At 41.3% G+C, this 22,856-nt stretch overlaps 1 protein-coding gene across 1 annotated transcript in view; it reads right to left on the bottom strand.

The window, feature by feature from the left end:
• The window catches only part of TRPC5 (transient receptor potential cation channel subfamily C member 5), a 104,983-nt gene that overhangs the window by 61,260 nt on the left and 20,867 nt on the right, over positions 1-22,856 (bottom strand). Inside the window, exon 2 of the mRNA XM_052813894.1 lies at positions 12,301-12,699. Coding sequence (XP_052669854.1) covers positions 12,301-12,678 — 378 coding nt within the window. The 5' untranslated portion in view covers positions 12,679-12,699. The remainder of the gene's footprint in view (positions 1-12,300; positions 12,700-22,856) is intronic.

Here is a 22,856-nt window from a genome sequence, read left to right as displayed (position 1 = left end):
TTATTTTCAGCTTGCATAACTTTTTGATACAACTATATGTTATAAAAGATGTTCTAATTGCCAAAACAACATTTTACTAAACAAACAAACTCATGCAACATCACTGGAAAACTTCAAATGTAACACTTATGGACATGGAAGCTTGGGTAACTTATTGAGCAAGGATTTCCTATTTCTAGTTTGTTTTTCTGCATGCAGCCCTATGGGGGAAGTGCATATGCCATCCACAAGTCTAGTAACAGGCACAGCTGATTTCTGTCATTCCAAAAAGAAGATTTTGTACTACATCAATTTAGTGTGAGACTCAGTGGTCAGAAGGAGCTTTAGCAGTGACTGTGATTTTGTTCAGAATCGCAGTTCTGTGGTACTTCTAGCTGCAGCTCTATAAATAGAGCATGAGAGACAGAGTCAGTGTTGCTAGACTGCAGATCAGCCATGTTACCAGCAAAAGGGTCTTGAAAAAAATACATATTGTAACTGGCACGACCAATTGAATCCTGCTCCTTGCCGAAACCCATAAACAAATTCTTTCACTGACAGAACCCCATGGGCATTTATTTTCTTATGTGGGACTCTGGAAAAATGTTACATCCTTCTGTAGATTTAAGCATTCATTTTAGGTGATGCAATGGTGCAGGTTTCAATAACTGAATATCTTAAGCATTCATTTTAGGTGATGCAGTGGTGCAGGTTTCAATAACTGAGTATCTTAATCAGAGATGCCTTGAGAGACATCTTGTATCAGAGTGATGACAGTATCTATATTAATAGGGAGGTTGGTTTTTCTCTAAAGAGCAACTAATTGTCTGAAACGATGTAATTTGGTTAATGAAATATAATGAACAACACAAACTGATAACAAAAGTAATGTACTTTACGGGCTTTTGTACTGGTTATGAACAAGTTTGTAACTCTAGCAAAGAACACACGTGTGGTTATAGATGTACTTTTGGGCAAGCTCTGCTGTTGTTACTAAAGTATTCTAGTGATTTCAATACAGCTGTCCCAGAATATCCAGCTGAAGAAAAGGCTCCTTCTGGTCTAAAATCAGCTCAGTGACTTACATGCCTGTAAAGCCAAATAAAGTCTCTGCCCCGCAGACAGATACTGCAAAACATAGAAAATTAGTACCTTTTAGTGCCTTGTGGCAAGCCAAATGCTGATACAGGGTTACCAGATGGTACATATTAACACTGAAATAGGTATGTTTGAATAAAAAATAGCATGATATAATGCATTACTACTGAAATAATGTGAAAAATAAGATTTGTGACACCTGTATCACCAAACATTTTTCTCTGCAACCAATAAACAAAAGCAAAATACAGATAAATCTGCTCTAGATTCTTCAAGTTTTAATTTGGCTTCTTATCCATGTGTTTAAAAATGGAGGTAGACCCAAGGGATTAGTTTTCAGAGCTAAACTGAAACCTAGTGCATTTGACAGTGGCAGAACTGCATCAGAGCTTGTTGTGTTCAGCCATGTGTTTAGGAAATGCAGCACAGCCAGAAAGATTGTCAAAAGATGTCACCATTTGTGGTTGATGCTACATAATAACTTCTCTTTTGTTGGGGATTAAAAAAGAGGAATCCAGAGAGAAGCCTTCAGAAGGAAAGGATTTTGTAAATATGCATTCAAATGGCCTATGGCAACTTATTCCAGAGCACTCTCTCCTCTAAGCCACTCTGCCTTTCTCATGCGGATGGAGGAAATAATCTGAGGCACTTGATGCTGAAATGAAGAAAGAGTGCAGTCAGCATGGAGTTCATTCTCCAAGTCACAGAGGGATGCAATTAAAGAGTTAGCTTGTGTTTGAACCTCTTGTATTTAAATGAAGTGCAGTCCTGAGGTCTGCTTTGCCCTGAATTTCTGTGTCTTGGTCCAGCTAAGAACTACTGAATCCAGCAGGAAGAGGGGCTAGCAAGTGCCTACCGTTGTTTAGAGAAGACAGACCAGTGTTGTGCCGTGAGCAATTGCACCCTCTCCTGGTTATGACTTCTCATCTGTGTAAGAATGGCTGAGAAGTTCATTGTAGTCACACCTTACATGTTATGTCATGTCATATCTATGACATGACTAACTATCAAATGAATCTTGGTTTCATCATACACTTATGTAGCCTGGGGCTAGCTGAATAATGACACTTGTCCAGTTAAAACAAACAAGGGACAAACGTTTGGGAATGTTACAAATCCAGACATTAATGAAGCTGCTAGAGAAAAAGTGGCATAACAGTGGCATAACTGACATCAGAACCTGGCTCACAGCATATTATGGATCTACTAAAGCCTTGCCAAAATGCAGAGATTCCCTGGCTGCTTGTTAGATCTGTTTCTTGAGACCCTCTGATACCAACACAGGTGTAAGTCTAGTATTGCTGACATGACAGTAAATTGAATTGTCTCCTCAAGTTTGCATAGGCAGACTAGTTCATACATGCCTGAAGCTGGTTTTTTTCCCCATTTGGAAACATAAAATGCTGTTTGTTCATTTTTTCACCTTTCTTCATTGCCATTTCAAGAGTTACTCTGTGACAGAAGCAGCTGTTTTCAGTAAAAATAAAGACTACACCCTAACAATTTTTAATGTTGTTTTTAAGTTTGGGAATGAATTTTGTTAAAGAGCATACTTAATCCAGTCCTGTAAATTTCTTAGCTATACTAAAGGCCTTGGAACATCGCTGCACCTTGGATATTTTTTCATTTTATGGATAAGCTTTCCCCTGACCTGAAGCATGCTGAAACAAAGACAGTCCATGGTTAGCTGGAAATTTGCAGGCTCTGTATTCAAGGTAATCTTTGTTTTATTATGGCTACTCTTTTTCTAGTATTTTCCAGGATTTATTCTGGGAGGGAAGAGTTGTCCAGCTTTTTAATTCATTTTATCTGGTCTCTTGTATTTTCTATTCTTAGTGGTGACAGGGACAAGATGTGCTAATATAGGCTAATAATCATGCTATCTATAGCCTTTTATGTCATCTTTGTACATAAAATATCCCTATTTCCTGTAATTTATTACTGTGTGCGGATGAGAGATTTTTCATTAAGTTTAAGTGAGATAATATGTTGCTAACAGGGCTTGAAAAGGGAGGGCTTTTTGCTTGGGAGAGGTGGGGTTGTGTTCCAATTCAATCACATTCCTTAAAAAAAAAAAAAAAAATCAGATTCGATCATAAGACAACATCACAGAGAGGAGTGAGTAACTGCATCTGGTGCCAGCCCAGCGCTGTCTGATGTTGCACAGAACACATCTTGATGCTCACAAACCAGGAGGCTGCGTTTCTCCCCATTTTGACTATTACACTGTGCTTTTGGCATTGTTATACCAATCAAGAAGACACTGTGGCTTCCAAAAAGACCCCAGAGTTTCTGATAGCAAAGAAATGACAATCTAGACAGGTGACAGGGTCTCATATGAGAATAAAATCTGTGTGGTTTTGATCCTCCTTTATCACCACTTAAGCAGTGACTTTCTTCGTTATTTCTAATGCTAGGTAGTTCAAAACATCTAGCTAATGATATGTCCCTCATGCTTCAGAGACTGGCTGTAACTCGTCATCTGTCTGCCTGAAGAGTATTTAAGTGGAGCACACAAGCCCTCTCGCACTGTCATGAATTAAATACCAATGATGCATGTGACCCTGAGCCTCTTGCAGGCTTGAGCTGTTTTCCAACATGTTCTCCCATGGCAATGACAGAGCACAGACCTTGGATTACAGTGTTCCCTTGCTGTAAACAATGCGGAGACCAGCAGGAAGAATATTGTTCTCAGTCAATGCCTTTTTGATCCATCTACCCACCCCCCACCCCCCCAACCAAAAGACTGCCCAGCAACAGGGATAAACAAGCCATAAAGGTGCCATTCTACTCTGCAAACCCAAGCACAGCTTTACTTAACAGCCAGATAACTCCTACTAAACCATCCTGCAGTTCTTTATAGATCCCAAAGCTTTGTTTTGGAGGAGCCTGTAATTTGCTATGTTCAATTTCCCCGTACAAAGAAGCTTCCCTTGGAAAATGTGTTGCAACTATTGTACCAGGCAGACTCTCCTGCATATTTCTATTAGTGAATCTGGATAGCCATGTCAAAAGCCCCTTCTGGGTTTCAGAAGCCATACAGTCTAGAGGCAAACCCACATGTTGTGCGATGTCAGGGGGCTGCTGTAAGGAAGCAGCTAATGCTGTAATTGGGGCTTATGAGCAAAGGGTGGTGAGTAAACTAGGCATATTCATGGATGCTGGGTAGGTAATGAAATACATTTTTTTTGAAACTTAACACCTTAATCAACAGATCTATAGAGAGACCTAAAGTTTACTTGTGTAGGAACACAAACAGGATTTTTTTTCCCTACAAAGGGTTTGTTACAGGCAGTTCACCCAGCTGAATCCCATGCACCCATCACTCCTGACTGAAAATACACCGTACAGTGTGCCAAACACAGGCAAGTTCTAAGATCACTCCCACAAATTAATAAAGATAATTCCCTGGGAAGCATCTCATGTAACAGTGCATACCTGACCTCCACCTGTCAATATGTTAACTTTCAAGCATGACATGTTTGTGCATGCTGTGATGCAGTTCTTGGCCTGACCTCACCAGCTCTCCTAGGAACTAATAACAGACTTTATGTTGGCCCAGGAGAAACAGCCAGTGACTTACTTGCCACTGTCAGATGTCTGGTAGCTGGCACTGCAGCCTGTGAGCACTAGCCCCGATGCCACTCATTAGGTCTATGTGATGTATCACCCGAGTTCTTCGTTTTGCCTCACACCTCCTTCTCATAGATTTAAGACTATTTGGGGAAGAAGGCAGTGGGGGGGGAGGAAAGAAATTCCCAGTTAAATGTAATCATTAACTGAAGTGGTCTTTGATTTCTCTGTTGTTTAGTTTAATTAGATGGAATTCATTTTGAAGGCAGACGCCAATGTCAAAGGCATGTTAACTATAGCTGTGAATTATTACTGCATCAATAAAAATAATGAAAAGCTTGGATGCTAGCAGAGCCATTAGGCTTTGGAGCAGTAACAGCTAGTTTTCTGTTTTCAGACACAATCTTTCTTCCTTATTGTGCCTTTCAAATATTTTCGTACTGAGAACTTGTGGCTAGTTTTTCTCAACAGTTTTTCTCTATTCTTTGGAACCTGCTCTTGCTCAGAGTGTATCTAACCAGGTTCAGCCTTCCCTTTTCACTTTGGACCTCTCATATTAACATGGAAATGGCTGGTTTGAGTCATACCAAAGGGCACTGTATCTGTACTGAGTCATACCAATCAGCCTGTTACCCTCTCTGTTATAGCTCAATAGCAAGAACTCAATGAAAACAGGTCATGCCTATAGACTTCCAGATACAGATGCCCAGGTTTCAGCAACACCTTCTTGAATTAGCTGAACTTTTTAAACTCGAGGAAGAACACAAATACTGCTGGTATGCAATGGTTAACACTGCAGAAGGGCTACACAGATCTGCTTGCACTTTGGGCGTGCTTTGATCACTTTGTTGTACTTCACACCTTTGTAACGCTCCATGCTTGCTGGCACCCATCTTGTCTGTCATGTTCCAGAAAAAGACAGTGCACGCACCCAGAATATCTATTACCACCACGTAAGCAAGACTTCTTTGTTCAGCCTGTATGTGAGTGAACACCCCATATCCATCCTCACCTTATAGGTTAGGAGCTAGAGCTGCAAGGCTTAGCAATTTTAGCTGGGAAGTCCACAAGTCTGTCCTTCACCTCTAAAAGAAACATAAACCTTTTACTGAAGGAGACAGGATAACATTTCTCACAGCTACAAACCCCGGATCCTCTGGTCCTGCCCCAGGGTGCCTCTGTCCACTTTGCCTGCAGGTGAGACAGATCCACAGCAACCACTTCAGCCAAGTCAGAAGGAACACCAGCTGCTTTTAAAACTCTTCTCTATCTGCCTGCCTGCAGAATCTAGCTTTTATGTCATGAAATATTGGACAACTGATCTGCCTCCTTTGACTTAAAAAGGTCCTGTCAGTGATAGCACAGGGCTGACAATGCTAACAATGAGCTTGTACATCTAATAAGTATCAGCAAGTCTGCAGAAATCAAGGGCTGTTGGTGGTAACAGCTAAACTTTGCACTGGACTCTCCATACACGACAAAGAACCCTATGTGAGTAGGAAAAATAAGCTAAACCACATTGTATCAAAAAAGTTACTGGATTTGGGCAAGACTAAAATGGTTTAACACAACATAAAATTTCTGGTTCGCAAAAGATTGTCTCTAGGCTGTTGAGCTATGATATTTGCACAAAGATTAAGGCAGATTTTTTACTCATCAGCTCATCTGAAAGAGGATTTTTGAGGTCAAATTTTAAGTTCGCTAATACTACCAAGTGCAGCAACCTTCTACCAGCAGGCATCTGAGGATTAGCAACTCAGACTGAAAACTTGCCTTTTATTCTCTATAGTTTCCCCTTCACAACCATATTCTTCCAGGGTTTATCTCTGTAAAGCTCCTTCTTTTGGAAGACATATGGATAGGTATCTGTTGAGATCTCATTGATTCAGAAGGCCATTGGACTGTCGAAACAAACTGAATCACAGTCATAAATACTGAGATCCCTTTTCTTTTTATTCTTGTTATTGAGGAATTGCATTTGTAGTCCCATCTGTGAACCAGATTAATTTGGAGCCATCTGCCATGAGCAAATTGCTAATTTTGGCAGATACCAGAGAGATGCTATTATCATCCTTATGTAAACATTTGATGTCAGCTCTGATTGTTGTGAAGAAAACAGCTACCCGTAAAGGTGCTTATGGCTACACCATGAATGTGTAGTAATTCAGATGACTGATTACAGCTTCTTAAAGAAAGGAAGGAGAGCTCAGCAGTCAGCACAGACCATGTCTGGTCCACTGCAAACACATCCACTGTAGCAAGGCGAAAAATTATGTGAGATCTGTGCAAACTGAGAGCGCTACCCTGCGAGCTGTGATGCATGATTAGTGGAGAACGGGGACCACTTCACAGAATTCACACGAGAAGCTATTAAGAAAATGCTCCTGAAGACTCATGTGGAGTCCAAGGGAAAATTTGTACTGATTTCAGTGGGCTTCAAAATGTGTGGAAATACAACTATTAGTAATGATAAATTGAAAGTGAATCAAACATGTAGGAAAATGTGAATTTTGAGACATATACTTCCTCCTCTTTGATGTTGCAGTTTAGATGCAACTCCAGCCTGGCTGAAAACATAACCCACTATATTGATGTTTGTACAGTAAAAAAAATTTCTAAGACTTTTAGGGAAAAAAAACACCAAAACTCAAAGATCAAATAGGTTGGGAGACAGATTTTACTGGAAAAGAGAATTTGTTCAACAGGCTTCATATATACATTCCCTTGCTCCTACGGTAGTACTGAATCAAAAAAAAGAAAGAAGTAATTTCAAGTTCCCTGTTAATTCCAACCCTACAGGACCCCGGCCAGATCTCTGTTTTTGATGGAATAGTACAAAAAGTCTTGTTTTGCCATTGTATGTATTGGACCTGTCCTGTGCACAGACAACTTTGAAGTTTAACATTCCTACCCCAAAAGAGATGAGCCACCTGACTCAAGCCTGGGCTAAAGTCCATACTGCACCTGTGTGTGCTGATTTTTACTATTTCTAACCTAGCCCCACTCTTTCTGATATTATTCAGTGGTTTGTTGTCTTATTTATTTAAATAACATGACACTCATCATGTGGAAGACTTGAGTATGGATTGCCGTGCCACACAGCCTGCAGTACTGTATACTACTCTTCTGCCACTATGTAGTACAATATCAGCCTCTTCACTGTCCTGAAAAGCAAACAATAACTATCAAAGCACCGGATTAGGCTCATTTTTATTTCCTGGAGAATACATATTCACTGACTACAAATCTTCTCAGGAAAAGCAACACTTGCATACCCTCCAGGTTCCATGAATATTAGCTTGTTTTGCTGTTCCTCTTACTATTAATGAATAGGCTGCTTTCTTTCCAAATGTCTGTCATCTGTCTGGGGAAAAACAAACTATCCTATGATTTAAGTGACCAATCAGCAATACGAAGTGATTGGCCAAAGAGAACTATGGTTTAAAAAAAAAAGCTCGGAGGATTAATTGGAGTAAATTACATAACATTTGGAAATAACAAGTGAACTTGTAAAAATCACAGAACTAGAAAAGCTCTTTTGTTACTTAATCTATTTTGAGTAGATAATTGAATTTTCCTTTATTTCCCTGAGAATTCAGCTCTTAGTGCTGTGCCAGGTCCAGACCATGTCCCGCTGAGGTCAGCAAAGCTCCTACCTATGCTGTGGTGCGTGGCAGGGCTGTTGCAGCCTGCAGCACCACATACTCTGCACACAGACATCTTCCATGGCCCTCTGGACCACACTTACACACTGACAGTAAAAAAAAAAAAGGGAAAGTGTACCTCAGAGCATGGTGTGGCATATTTGAGGAGAGGTTAGCTCTGATCTGAAGAAGAGAATGGGTCCTTTAAAACCTGGGCTTTACTCTTTGCTGGGAGTGAAGCACGCCAGCACACCTCTATGGTCTTCCCATGGTAGCAAAAGTAAGATGCTTGGACCATGATGACTCTCCCACCGAACCGAAAATCTCCGATAAGTGACAGTATCTTTCAAAACAGCTGTAACTTTATTAGCCAGAGTTATTCTGGCTGTAACTGATGAAGTCTTCTCCCCAGCTTTATCAAGAGACTCAGAGAGCAGTACACAAAACCGTGGCTATAAGCTGTCAGGACCGGGCAGAACAAATCTGAGGAGAAATGTTAAGTTCTTAAAATAGCTCATGAACCTTGCTTGAAGGTAAACCTAAAAGGAAATACATCTACTCAAACACATCACTGTTCAGCACACTCATCTATCATGTGCTTTGTAGCAGGCTTTAGAGAGAGGTGGTTCATGTTCCCAGCTCTCATACGCTCCACATGTAAACAGAGTAATTTCTTCCTCTCCCGAGACACCCCTTACATGCACGGCTGCAGTGCAGGAGAATCGTGTTGTTATAGTTACTGGCTATGACTTACCCCTGCCATTGTCATGGTATTTTCAGTAAACAGTGCTTAAACAGCAGCCTAGCAAAGGTTTGCAGAATAATGACGGCCTGCGTTCACTTAATAACAGGACACAAGTGTCTCTGCCACCCAACCTCTTCATCCATTTCTCCCTGTCCCTTACATCGTGAATGAGACCCTGATTCTCTTACATAAGAAACACAACAAAGGTCACTTCTTATATTTGAAATTTTTTTTACTTCTGCCCCCTGGAAAGGTCATTGCACAGGGGAAAAGCAGAGCTCCTCTCCTCGGGCAGCTCTCAAGAGACAGGTATGGAGTGCCCAGGACACATCACCTTTTAGAGACTCTGTAGCTGGTGAGTGAAACTGCTTTGCAGGCCAAGTCTGTAAGGGGCTACGGTTTTCTACCTTGTTTTGGGTGTATCTTTTGCTAACTAGATGCAGTCACTGGAACCCCACAAGAGGCTGGCATAATGCAACCTGTAACGTTTTCAGTCAGGATTGTGGTATGATGATAAGGTTGTGGGAATGAGCGAAAATACATGCCCATAAAATGGATTATGCTGAATTATCCTACTCAGCTGCTTTTGAGATGCAAAGACAACAATTAACTGAGCTGACGTGAACAGACGCAAATAGGAACAGCTCTTCATGCCTGGCAGTTAGAGAAACAACACTTTGGTATAGAGTCAAATAACAACCTCTCAGAGGCAGAGAGCAGGAAAATGGGAACTAACAGGTTTTCACAGCCCCCAGACTCAGATGAATGAAGGCGATGTACTGAACATTTAAGAGAGAGCAATCAGAAGATGCTTTTTCTGCACCAATGCCCGGAGTGCAGCAAAGACAAACAGACAGCCCCTAATTGGAAACAGGCTGCTACACATAAGTCAAGGAGCTGCCTTCACACAGGTTTGTTCAGGCAGACTGAACCTTGTGTACATCTAATGAATAGATTATACTAAACCTTATATATAAGAAGTGCTGTGACACTATCTTAAAAATTTCTCAGCCAGACAGAAACCAATGCATGAAGTGTGAATTTTTGTTACTACTCAACCAAAAAGGCAGGTTTTCTATAGGTTTTAGAACATGTAAGTAGCTGATTAGGACAAAGCTGTGCTAATCTGATTTACCAGGTGCTTTTTGTGAAAGCAATTAGGTATAGGATTCCCAAAGGACTTTCTGAGAAAGGGTCCAGCAAAGATAATTACTGAACATATATCGATACTGCTGTGGAATTAGCATCAGGAACTTGTGTTCAGAAACCCCTCCTATATTAGCTTTGTGATTTGACAAGCTAACTTTGTCCCAACTTTGCTTAACTAAGCATGTCTTTCCATTTATGTTCTATCACTATACATGAAATAAATGTTAATTACCATCACTGCATGAACAATCAGTGAAACTGCTGAAATGGAAGTCCAGTCCTGCAGGCCTCTACCAGCAAACACTTCCTGCAGTCTACAGAAGAGCCTGAACCACAGCCAGGGAAGTTAATCCTAGTTTGTACATAGGATCTTGCATCAAGCCAACACTAGTCTAATGTACTGATGAAATCTGGTCTTGTAACCAACCTTGTAAATAAAGCTGAAACTGGCACTGCATCTCTTCTCCCACACACATGTTCTCCTTCAAGTTGTAAACTTCGCAGCAGATACAAACCTAGCTACAGAAGGATAGCTGCACACTGCCATAGAGATAAAGAAAAATGAAACAGACCTGCTATGAAATGTATCACCGAACTAGAGACATTGGAGCTGAATTTCAGCTGCAATAAATCAACCTTATTTCATGGACCTCTGTCTCCGTTCAGTTAAGCCAGCAAGGCTGTGCATTTGAGTGGACACAAGTTTTGGTATTCAAGAGATCTTACAGAAATCCACATGAATCCCATCACTTGCTTTCCATGACATTTCAGGAGAAACTTGCCATTAACCTGCAATAATTACTGGCGGTTCCTCATGCTACTGAAAAAAGCTTTTCTTCTATTCTACTTTCTGTCCTGTTGGCCTATAGGATGGTCAAACTTTCTAGAAGACCAAGAAAAAAATAGCTCATTCTCCACGTATGGTCTGTACTTTGCTACTTACATTTTGTCAGACTAAAACCTAGTACTAATATTTCAATTTTTAGGTCTGATAGAAGAGTTTCTTCATCTCTCTAGTGCTTAAACCATACATTGGAATCATATTGCTACAGCATGCAGAATGCTGCTGTTTCAAAGTATCAAGCTGAGCACTCTTGAATATTGTCAGGGTTGATCCTTATCGTTTGCTTTGGCTACATAAAATTACTATTGAAAAACTATGTACTAAGGGGCCTATCCATTGAAAATGTTTTCTTCTATGATTGACTGGTATTAATTATTTTCTTCTTTCAGACACAGAGGGATGTGTTCAAGTAGCCTTCAAAACGAGGCTTGATATTTCAGGATTATCCAAGTTTTGAATGTTCCTTTCTAAGCAGTGAACATGCAAAAATTGTCAGCGGTCAGTAATGTATATAACTATTCTAGTTATTGGCAGTAGTACTTGCAAATGAAAAGAAGCAAAAAAGAAAAAAAAAAAAGAAAAGTTAAGGACAGTGTGATACGTGACACCTGAAATGACAGGATTCGGACTTTGTGGTTTTTCACAAAGATCCTTATGTGACTTACCGATGGTTTTGTAGCTAAGGATCCTTCTTACAAGTCATAGTTGTTCATTGCTCAGATATACAGCAGCTTAGCTCATGCTGGAACGTTATGTACTGCCTCAGCATTTCTGAACTAGAGCTCTCCGGAGATGGAGACCAAGATGATATGTCTATACTATGGCTAAGTACTGAAACCTAGCAGACTGTTTGCTTACTTACAGTTATTTATAAGCTTGTGTGTTTTCAGGATTTACTTATGAAAAGAAATTCCACTTAATATCAGTACAACAGCATGGCAATAGTTCATATTTATAGATTGTAATGTAATTTCAGACAGCCCCAAATTCCTTTACAAAGTGCACGTCTATAAATCAACCTATAAATCAGTAGGTTCACAAACACTGTAAGACTGAAAAGAACACCAAGTGAAATTGAAAATGCTGAGTATTTAAGTCAGGCAGAACACGTTTCCTCAGACTGGAAGGTTATCATCCAAACAGGACTGCCCATGTTTACTCTGGGCATTTAAAGCAATGGACCTACATTAAGGACTTTATTTTATGACTCCTGCACAGCACCTCTCTGTGGATAATAGCTTAAAATTGAACTGGAACACTCAACTAACCTGTTTTTCACCACTCGGCTTCCTGTAATTCAGCAGCAGCTCCACAGCTCCCACCACCTCTTTCCGTATTGCATACAGCAGAGCATCTCCCACATACACACTGTGGCTCAAAAGCAACTCCATGATCTCCAGATTTTCGTTCTCTATGGCTATTAAAAGGGCACTGCGACCAAGAGGATCCATACAGTTAATGTTGATGTTATAGTAGATCTCTGCCTCTTGCAAGGCATGTTTCACACTGGCATAGTCCCCCTTCTCCACAGCGCTGAGGTAGGCCTTCTCTTCCGCCGAGAGCTCTGCCTCCGCTCGCACGATCTGTAGTGGGATCCGATCTCTGTACGGTGAATAGTTTACCTTTTTGTAGTATAGCTGGGCCATTGTTCATAGTGACCGGGCAACCTATGGGGGAAGAAGAAGCATGCCTAAGTGACAAAACAGACAAGCAACCCCTATCTGTTCCTCACAGGGGACAAACTTCCAAAGGTCCATCGTGGTAAAAGCTTCTGATCTCTTTTTAAGCTGTTTTATTCTCAACACAGTGACTGTAACAGCCCCTGAGCAACCCCACATTAAAAGGCTACCTGAAAAAATAAAGGTTACACTACTGCTCAGAAGAGGTACACAGAATGACAGACACTCAGTATATTTTAAAATCTGGTTTAAACACTCTGCCATTTATTTATCTGGTCAGAAGCATGATCTTGTTTATGGATAATCTATCACGTGCAGATAGGTGGATTTCTCATCTTTGCTTTATTTCCTGCTCTATGGGTTTTTTTCACTTCCCTCCTTTTTCACTGCTGAGCCAGGTCCTCAGCATCTCTGAACTGTCAGTGATGGGAGCTGCTGATTTACACCCTCCTATTTACAGTAATAAGATTTATTTTATTTTTGCTGCTGCTTCTCTGCTTCCATCTCTTAAAATAGGTTTTTTTTTTTCCCTAATGTTTACTCTTTGACTAGGTCATAGTTTTATTTTTAAAGCTTGCATGTTTTTAAACGTATTTTCTCACTCTCCTCATACATAAATAGGACCTAAAGACAGGCTGATGTAGAAAGCCACCACACTTGCTCTCCAGAGGCAGTGATGTTGTTTATGGTCTAGGAAAATGAGAAGTCAATCCAGCCCTGGAACAAGTGTGGCAAACTGAATGAATTACTACTGTTCCTTCCCATGGCTCAAAGACTCTAGCAGGTGACTGAAGTCATAGGAAACATGGGCTGGACACGTATTCACACGTAAGGAAAAAAGGAGCTATGCTTATCTACCTCTGGCATTGATAAGCCACACCAAATCAGGACCAGTGGACACCAGCAGCTATAACTGATTGGATAACTTATTCCATCTCCTTGCCCAAAGCTCAATGGTTTCCTGCAGCAAATTAGCCAGAGTTTTGTTCCATTTTAGTGCCCTATCCAGGGGAAAGAGGAGGTTTTGATAAAGAGATAATGAGAAGTAGGATCTTGTGGTTCAGGTGCTGAACCGGGAGTGAGACGCCATGGGTTCTGTCTTTACCATCCCACTGCATGCCATAAGGCAACTGTGCTCAGCAGAGCCAATTTGCATTTTGCCTTCAGTTCCAGTGTAATGGGCCCGGTGCGGCGGGAGTGGGTGGATCTGAGCTCCAGCCCAGCTGACACTGCAAAATAGTGGGTGGTTGTAGCATACAGCAAAGTTACATCTGCGAATTTCCTGGGGAGCCAGAGATCTGTTTGGCATCTCAAAAAATGTGCTCTCTTCGTATCCTGGTTTCCTACAAGTACGAGAAAAGTTTTTGTTTGTTACATTTCCAGAGTTACAGCTCTCTGCACATATCCCTCAACCTGAAGACACACACAAAGATGTTACAGGCAAAAGGACCTATGATCTGAATGGAAACCATCATAAACATATTGGCTTATTTTCTATGGAAACATTATGCCACTAAAGCTTTGAGAACTAAGGAACAATCTTGAGTGACTTAGGAGCTTGAAGTCTCAATAAACTACATGTATAACCAACTACTCCGATTTTCAAAAGGACTAAGGAACACAGGTCATTATTCAAATTTTGTTTTTGAAAATGTTATCCCTGCAGGGTCCAGCCAATTCCCACTGAAATACTGACATGACACAAAAGGATGCAGAACAGGTCTGATAACAAGTTAAAGACCAAAGAGATCTTTGGGAAAGTAAGGATAAGCCCAAATGGGAAGGGAAACTTTGTCCTCGTGTGACAATCTGGCTCACAGGAGCAGGAACACCAACTGGTGGCAGAGGACAGTAGCCACCATGTAGAGGTCTCCAGGGGGGAATCCGTTGGCTCCGAAAAACCTGAGGGATTCTGGTGACAAGTGCAGCTGCTAAAGTGGAACTGGATATTTTTCACTGTTCTTCAGTTTAATTGAATGTTTTGTAGATGGTGAGTAACATTTGCAATGAGTTATAACAAATGTCACCTTATGAAACATCATGCCAGAATTGGATCCCTTTCCTTTCCAACAGTTTTATAGAAAGAAAAGAAAGCTTCAGATATCTTAACTTCTCAGCCAGATCTCATCTCCCAGTACAACCCCAGTCCAAGAAAGCATTTTGTTAATACTGCAAGCACATAAGAAGCTGCAATAAAACCAAACAGGAAAGATGCACAAAACGCATGATTTGCCCTGAATTCTTCTCATGCCATCATCTGCATAGCCTAACAAACACACACTGCTGACTGGGTTTGGAAATTATAGCATGCAGTATCAAAACAAATATCTGTCTGTCTGGATTACATGGAAGATTTCAGCAAAACCTTTAGCTGTTGAGCTGCGCCTCAGCCTGAGATCCAGCACAATTACAGATGGACCTTCCAAACCTGATGTCTTTCTCTTCCAAAACTGGCTAACAGAGCATCAGTCAAACATGTGGATGGAACAAATGAACCCAAGGATCACTGCTCTCTAGCTATCGCTTCCCAATACCACCAATCTCCTGGAGGCAGCATCTTTTGGTGAAAGAAACAGACAATGCTGGTAGACCCTAGACCACTTGTTTGTCCCAGAGTTGTACTGTCTCCTGCTTAACAGTTAAAAAATGACAAAAATATTGATGAAATCCAGGTAGGAAAAGGGGTAGGCAATTCATAGGTGCCTAGAGAGAAGAAACAATTTAAGTACTTGAAAGGCAGTGAAAATAGAAACAGTCACATTAAAATTTTGGAATCTGTGCAGAGAGCCTGAAAACACGTTTTCCATACGAATTCTCTTCACAGAGAGGCATTTTCTGCTACTTGAGTTAATATTTGGGGCAAGGAAAATTTTTTCCAGTCTATGCCTGATTGCAGATGCAACAGACAATATCCAATGACTGGCTAATGCAATGGTGATACCTGCAGCACAAACAGGTGTAGAAAAACTAAGAGAACCACATAACAAACTACACAAAATAAGGGCAGGAGGACTTACCACTCAATTTGTACTCTGTGACCTCTCTCCAGTTGGGTTGCCCTTCTCCCTGAACTATTAGTCCAAATCTTCAAGCCATTTCAGCCTGACACCACTTCTGCGTTGCCTGGCACAGAAATGAGAGCTTTAGCCCCTGAAAAGCAGCCATACCTGGCAGAAAAAGCTTCTCTGGTTTGGGGAAGGAAGGTTTCCAGCCACATTACTTTGTCTAATAACACAAAATGGTTTTTCTATCCCTGCAAAAATTTCTCTGCATCTTCCAACACTCAGTTCAGATGTATTTATCCCCTGCACCAACAGGGCCACTTTTTTCACTCCAAAGAATGAAATGGCATCACAGCTGCCACAGGTGGGTTTTTTGGACTGAACTCTTGGGATAGACATGTCACAATCACAAGGCAATGGTATTACTTCGGTTGAGGGCTGAAAACAATGGGTTTTGCTGAAAACTAAGAAGCGGCTTTATACTTGTCACCGTCTGTATGATATCTACAGTCAGCACTCTCTACAGACACTGCGCTGTCCTAAACACCCTTGCCTGTCTCCCACCCTGGATCACAACTTGATACCAAATGATCAGTTCATCGCACTGATGTATCATGCCCAGGTGCACCAGAGATTGCTTCAGCACCAAGGAGGAAGAGACAACAGAAAGAACGAAAATTAGCTTTCCTTTCTAACGTTTCTTGTCGGAGACAGAATATTATGAAAACTGCACAAAGTTTAGAGCAATGTTGTGTGGTACCATGGGAAAAGGCAAGGGGGACTGCCTGACCAATGTGTAAGAAGCAGTGAGGAGAGGGCAAGGAGAAAGAAGAGCAGGGGAGCAGCACTGAATAGTAGCCATTAGTTAATAGATGTGGTTAATGAAGATAGGCAAAGATCACTCAGCAGCACTGCCCTTTGCCACTAAAAATTTCAGGAGTTTTCACTACAGAACTTAGGATCTGTTAGCAGTTGAACAATCCCTCATTTCCCACTTTACACACAAAACACACTCCCACATGCCACTGTCTCACGGGAATCAGAATGACCTGTATGAAATGGGATGAGTATAACTGAAAGGGTGAGAGCCAGTGCTGGTTTACATCCATGTAGTCACTAGGCCCATTATAAAATAGGACCTTCCTGGCTTTTATTTGCTTTTACCATCATTTGAATTTTCATGATGCTGATTAAGAGATGGAAAAGCACCATTGCTCCCAATTTCTGAGCTCCCTGTGCAATGGAAGCAGCAGAGACTTGTAGGGGTATTGAATTTAGATTTTGGAGCTCATCGCTCCCAGCTGATGTGAGCATCTGACTACCTGAGGAACAAATCAAATACTGGATCTTGAACAATAGACAAGAGCTACCTTTCCCACTTGATGGGACTCAGTACGAGCAGCCAACTCGCATCACACATTAGAGCAGACAACAAAACACCCCATCTGCCAAGTTGCAAATAGAGCGGTTGGTTGTTCCCTCCTACTGGAGATTCACTCTGACACATGTTGGCAAAACTGTGTGTGTGGCTTTAAATGTCACTACATCCTCTCTCTCAGATCTGCAGAAGGGTTTATGTGCTGGAAAGCCTGCCTGTATTTTCTAGTTGTATCAGCCCAATAAAAGAACTGATCTCTTTCAACAAATCTTACTTCACTGCTTCCCTCCATCCTTCTCTCCAAGGCTACTTTTTCTTTTTAGTATTTCAGGGAAAGTATTTTCCTCATTTTGCATTTCTAATCTGGACTTCAGGTCTGGAAATCATGGACCGTAACTGCTAAAACGGCCTGACTCTTTCATCACACTCAGAGGCTGTGTGCTCAGTAATATTGATCTTTTTTAAAAAGGTTATAAAGCTGAGTTATGAAATAGTCCAGAAGGGCCACTTAGGTAAATAATATTACATGTAGTTAATGGACCAATTGAATTTGTGATTGGATCCTTCTTTTAAGTGCTCTAGATCTTATTTACTAACAATGTCTGACTGAGCTTATACCTCCCACAGTTCGAGGAAATAAAACTGACTTTGTAACATTCTGCAATTCCTTTTCTTCTGCAAAGATACCCTCTTGTTCCAGAAAATTGGTTTTTCCATGAAGTTCAGTGGGAACCAGATTGCAACCCAAGTCTCACTGCTTCTCATGTGTCTGCATGACACTCACCACCTTTTTGGTCAGAAGCAGAAATTTTTCCTGATGCTTTTAGATGCAGAAAGAGCCACTACTGAATAAATATACAACCTCAGAAGTATTTTAAAATTGTAAAATTGCAATGACCTTCTGGTGTATATGGCTGTGTAAATTCCCTTTAGCAAAGGCCCCATGATCTCAGGAAGTTTATATTCAGCTCATAAGTTATGTAAGATATATCATTCCCCTGGAATAAGTGCTTTCCAAATCTTGCAGGGTTGCAGTACAACACAAAAATGAGAAACCGACAGCTAATAAAATTGGAGATGAGTAATATAGTTTCACTGCCCAAGATGAGTGAAAGGGAGAGCACTAATAGAGTATGTGATAAAAATGCAAGGCTGCAGTCGTTCATGACTCACATGGGAGGATATGTCCTTAGAAGATGCAGAGAAAAATTCTTCTTAGAACATTTTTCACTCATCATCACTTCAGGCGTAGTTAAGAATACATACAGTCACTGGGGTACTGCATGTAACCTTCTAATCTGAGAAGTGTTTGTAAAAGAAGACAACCTCAAACTTCAGATTATAAATTTACAGAAGCCAAAAGAAAATTCTTTGCCAGTAACTCAAAATGCCATAATTTGACTCAAGTCCCAGCTGCAACTCTTAACTTCCTAGGGAGGGTGACAATTATCAAAGATATATATGTTTGATTTGGAAAGGCCAACTCTTTGGTATAATTCTCTTCCGCTGCATGATCAATTGATGAGTCACGACTAACCGCATATGGGTGTGTATATATATGTATATATAAAAATATCATTACAAAAGATATCGCGTATGTAGTACACTTGGAGATACTGTTGGGCTTAAGAAAGTACCTGTTCCTCTCCGAGCATTCAGTGCTCCTAACTAAAACTTAGGAATCAAATTCAGTTCTCAGTCTTCTGGCTTTAGGGTGCTCAATCATGTCAGTCCAGAACATCTACAAGGCCACCTAATGCTGGAGGATGGAAATCTTGGCACAGCTGAATTCTCTACTAGATGAATAAGCTCTCTCTGCTGGACACAGCCTTACTGAAAGCCGGTATGACTCTGTAGCACAAACTCGTCCAGCAAGTAAGGAGCATTGCAAAATTTACTACTTTCCATTCCACATGCAAAGCACTTGGTTTGACTTTGCCCTCTCAAGCAGAGGAGCACAGCTACATATGTATTTCAAAGGAAAATAACAAATCATGACACTTCACCACATATGCTTAAACCCATGGGGAGAGCCTAAAAGCCAGCATGTAACAGATGTGAATCATGTTGTCTTGGTGAAGAGCTGAAGGGCTGTCCCATGCTCTAGTGATGACTAGAGACAAGAACCTAGAGAGAAGAACACAATGAAACTGGCCTCAGTGTCAGGCTGAGTTCTACAGGCCTGAAACATCCCACGGGTTTCACAGGGGGTTTTGTAGATGCAAGGCTCCACCTCACCATATCTCTGCAGAATTAAAGTCAGCCAGCTGGTAGCCAAGGCTGATATTCAGGATGGAAAAGGAGGATTTAATTTTGGAGAGATGGAAAGTTCCATTATAACTATACTTGTCTGCAGATGTACATAAAGAAAATTCGCAGGAAGAGACTTTTGCATTTGTTATACCGAACTGCTGTAACTGGAAACAAAACTGACAAGTTTGCCAGCACACAAGCCCTTCTTCACATCTGGATTGACCTGACCATACAGAAGAAATCACATCATAAGCCTAACCATTTAAAAAGATGACGTGTTTGACATTCTTTGCTTTCCTGTTCAAGCCAACTACGAATTTTGTTCTTCCTAGGTTTCTCTGTTGAACCTACTGCTTCAGCACTTGAGTCCTTCATAACGCTGGGGACAGGAGCAAACCATTGCTTCAAAGGACCAGGACGTTCTCAAAAGGCTTTTTTCTGTGGAGCTGCAGAGGTGGGCTACCACTGATTCACTGCTAGCAATGATCACCTGTAGCAACCCAGGAAAGTTATTCTTCTCTCTTTTGCCCCCAGTGGTTCTCTGTCTTCCATCTCCACCTGCTGAGCTTGATGTTCTCTTCAGCAGAACTGTATTTCAAAAAGGTGTTGTCCAGACATTTAAGTTTTGTACATCTGTGACTTAAATAAGCTAGTTTTTCCTCAATGGGAAACTTCTTAAATGTGTATTTTAGTGTATTTTTGCTGTATTTTAAAATACAGAGTGTAACAACATTTCAGCAGATACACAGTCACTACATTTTGTGGGCAGGCTGCTTAATTGATCCAAATGAGCAAAGCCCTGAGTTTTAACAGTGCACGGAAAAACACTTCTCTGGGACACCCTGCTTTGCCATGGAGGAAAAAGATTTGTACTTGCCTGACTCAGCTCAGCATATTTCTGTTACCTACTCCTCCAACGCACATGACTTAAGGCCTCTTGTCTGAACAGGATGTACTGGCATCGTTTAAGGGTGAAAGTCACCAAGGAAACAGTATTAGGAAACCCCTAGTTTGTGTTATAACCTTCATTAGTTTCAGTCTAGTTGCACAGAAGTTGCAGCATTTCATATTAATCTGGACAAGCCCTGGATATATGGGCTTAAACCAGAATCCATTACAGCCTGTGAGCAAGTTGGTACGAGGCTGCTCAGCCTTATACTCTGCAAGTGAATTCAAACAACAAACAGCACCCTTTCTTGGGAAATGACAGCAAAAGCTAATACCAAGCTTGTCTGAATTTATCAAACAGTAGATTCGTTCTATGCACACATGTATAGTGTTTGCATTCCAGGAAAGTTGGTAATATATTTGACTTAGAGTGCTTTCTCTGATCTCTGGACAATAATAAACAGGACATCTACTCCTTGCCATTGTGATTCACACACAGCCTAAGCAGCCATGCAGAACATGGGCCAACAGTCATCCCTGTGTTCAGGACAAGCAACATCCTTGTCTATCTCCAGCTCTGTCACTGTGGTCTTTGCAGGGTACAGGTAGCCAGATTTGTTTTCACCTGTCCTGAAAGCAACACACAGCTTCCAGTATGTCTTAATGGAAAGGATGACAGAAAAATCCTCTAGTGTAGAGCCAATTTCAAAGCTCCTATTTGGGAGGCAGAGGGAGCAGGGAGTATTGACCCATCCCTGGAATATTTCAGTATTACCTCAACAAAAATCAGTCTGGGCTACTAAAATGACTTTCTGGTGATGGAATGGCTGCACCACATGGTTTTAGCTACTATTACAATGAAGTATTTACAGTTTGTAATTCTCCAACTTCTTTCCACACAGCCATCACACAGGTGTGAATAAATAAAAATGTACCATTGCAAGGAGCTTAAAAAAAAAAAAAAAAGAAGTCTGGAATATATTCACAGTACATATCTTTGCAAATGCAGACAGAACAGAAAGCTTATTTTGTCTGTCTGACGTCATCGCTCTGTCCCCTACTCTTTTGAGATGGGCTATCTATTCATCTTCCACCATCTAATAACAAAAAAGAGATGTCAACTGAACTGAGAAATACTGTCAAGCAAGCCGCCCCGTTGTCTTATCTGCTAATGCAGCACTAATGTGGCATGGCATCATTATCATCTCTGTGCTCTATGTCCACTGTTTCTGTGCCTGCTGCTTGTAATCTCTAGCTGCTGTAGCTATTGAAGAAGAGATTTTTTTTGCCTGTTCCCACTCTCACTCAACGAGCGTTGTAATCATTTCTTCAATCAACAAGATAATCTGTGAACATTGTCTCTAGGAGAGCTGATGACAGTATGGACTGTTAGACCTGCCTCAGCCTCGCTGAAAGTGCAAGTAAGCCACCCAGTCACAAAAGGAAAATACAAGATTATGGCACAGTTGCCGGTATGAGAAAAGGGCAGTTGCAGCAAGCTATAAACAACTAACAGTGACAGTTGTTTAGGCTCTGCTTCTCGTCTCAGTAACGTGTGGATTTATTAGTGGTTATCAATTACCATTTCTGAACAAGCTCTGTTGGAACTGTTTTCATTGGCACCTGTGTAAAAATACAGTCAAGACCCAGCATATGCAGTGGCCATCACCTGCAGCCCCCTATACTGACAGTCTCCAGGGTTACTGTGCAGTAGTAACTCTAGCTCTGGCTCTGTTTTAGTTTTGTTCCTAATTTTGTCATTCAAACTAGACTGGAGGTTCTTGGTAGGAGAAGGAAAAATCATGTGTTCAATTCTCACATAAATGTTTCCCAATTGCAAAGAAAAGCTATTTCAGACAGTACTATGCTCACCTGCATCACCTTTTGGAGATGAAAAAGTGTAAGACCCATGTATACTGCTTCCCTGAGTTAATTTCCAAACTATGGTAAATATGGAGGGATTAAAAGCCAAATTCCCTGCACCTACAGAATGCTGGGAACATGAACACAAGGAATCTGTGTCCCAAGAGCAGTGAGCACACCACTTGCATTTCGCAGTCATTTGCTCAAATGGGACCAAAACCAGAGCTCCCAATGGGCAAGGAGCGGCTGCCCTGCTCCCATGAGGGTGCTAGTGCCTGGCAGTGATGCTTCTGTGCCTGTGCTCTGTGGAAAGAGAACAAGCTTTCAGACATCTCTCCTTTCTAAAACCTTCACAGGAGAAAGATTTCTTAGGGGCTTCCAGACAGAGGAAGAAAATTCTGAAAAATCCAAATATTTGAAGTACTTAGAGCGGGTGACTGGTTTGAATGCAGCACAACTCGGCGTGGGGGGTATTACCTCTCCTTCACTAGCACCGACCAATGCAGGGCACAGTCTCCTCTCCTGTGGCTGCAGCCACGTGGCTGCGCAGCTTCCCCACCACGTTGGACCCTGGCTGGTTCAGGCGCACCTCGCCAGCAAATCCTGTAGTCTGAGCCACCTGGATGGTTGTAGGGCTGAGAAGGAAAAACGTTTCTACAAGCAAAAGGTCTTGCTGAATGTACCATTTTAAAATGATGGAGACCAAGCATTACAGATTGCAATGGTAGTGCAATCACAGTTTATCTCAGTCACGTTTCTGC

Source organism: Harpia harpyja, chromosome 18, assembly GCF_026419915.1.
Source record: "Harpia harpyja isolate bHarHar1 chromosome 18, bHarHar1 primary haplotype, whole genome shotgun sequence".
Lineage (NCBI taxonomy): Eukaryota > Metazoa > Chordata > Aves > Accipitriformes > Accipitridae > Harpia > Harpia harpyja.
Note: the sequence above shows the minus strand (reverse complement) of the source record. Positions and strands in the feature narration are given on the sequence as shown.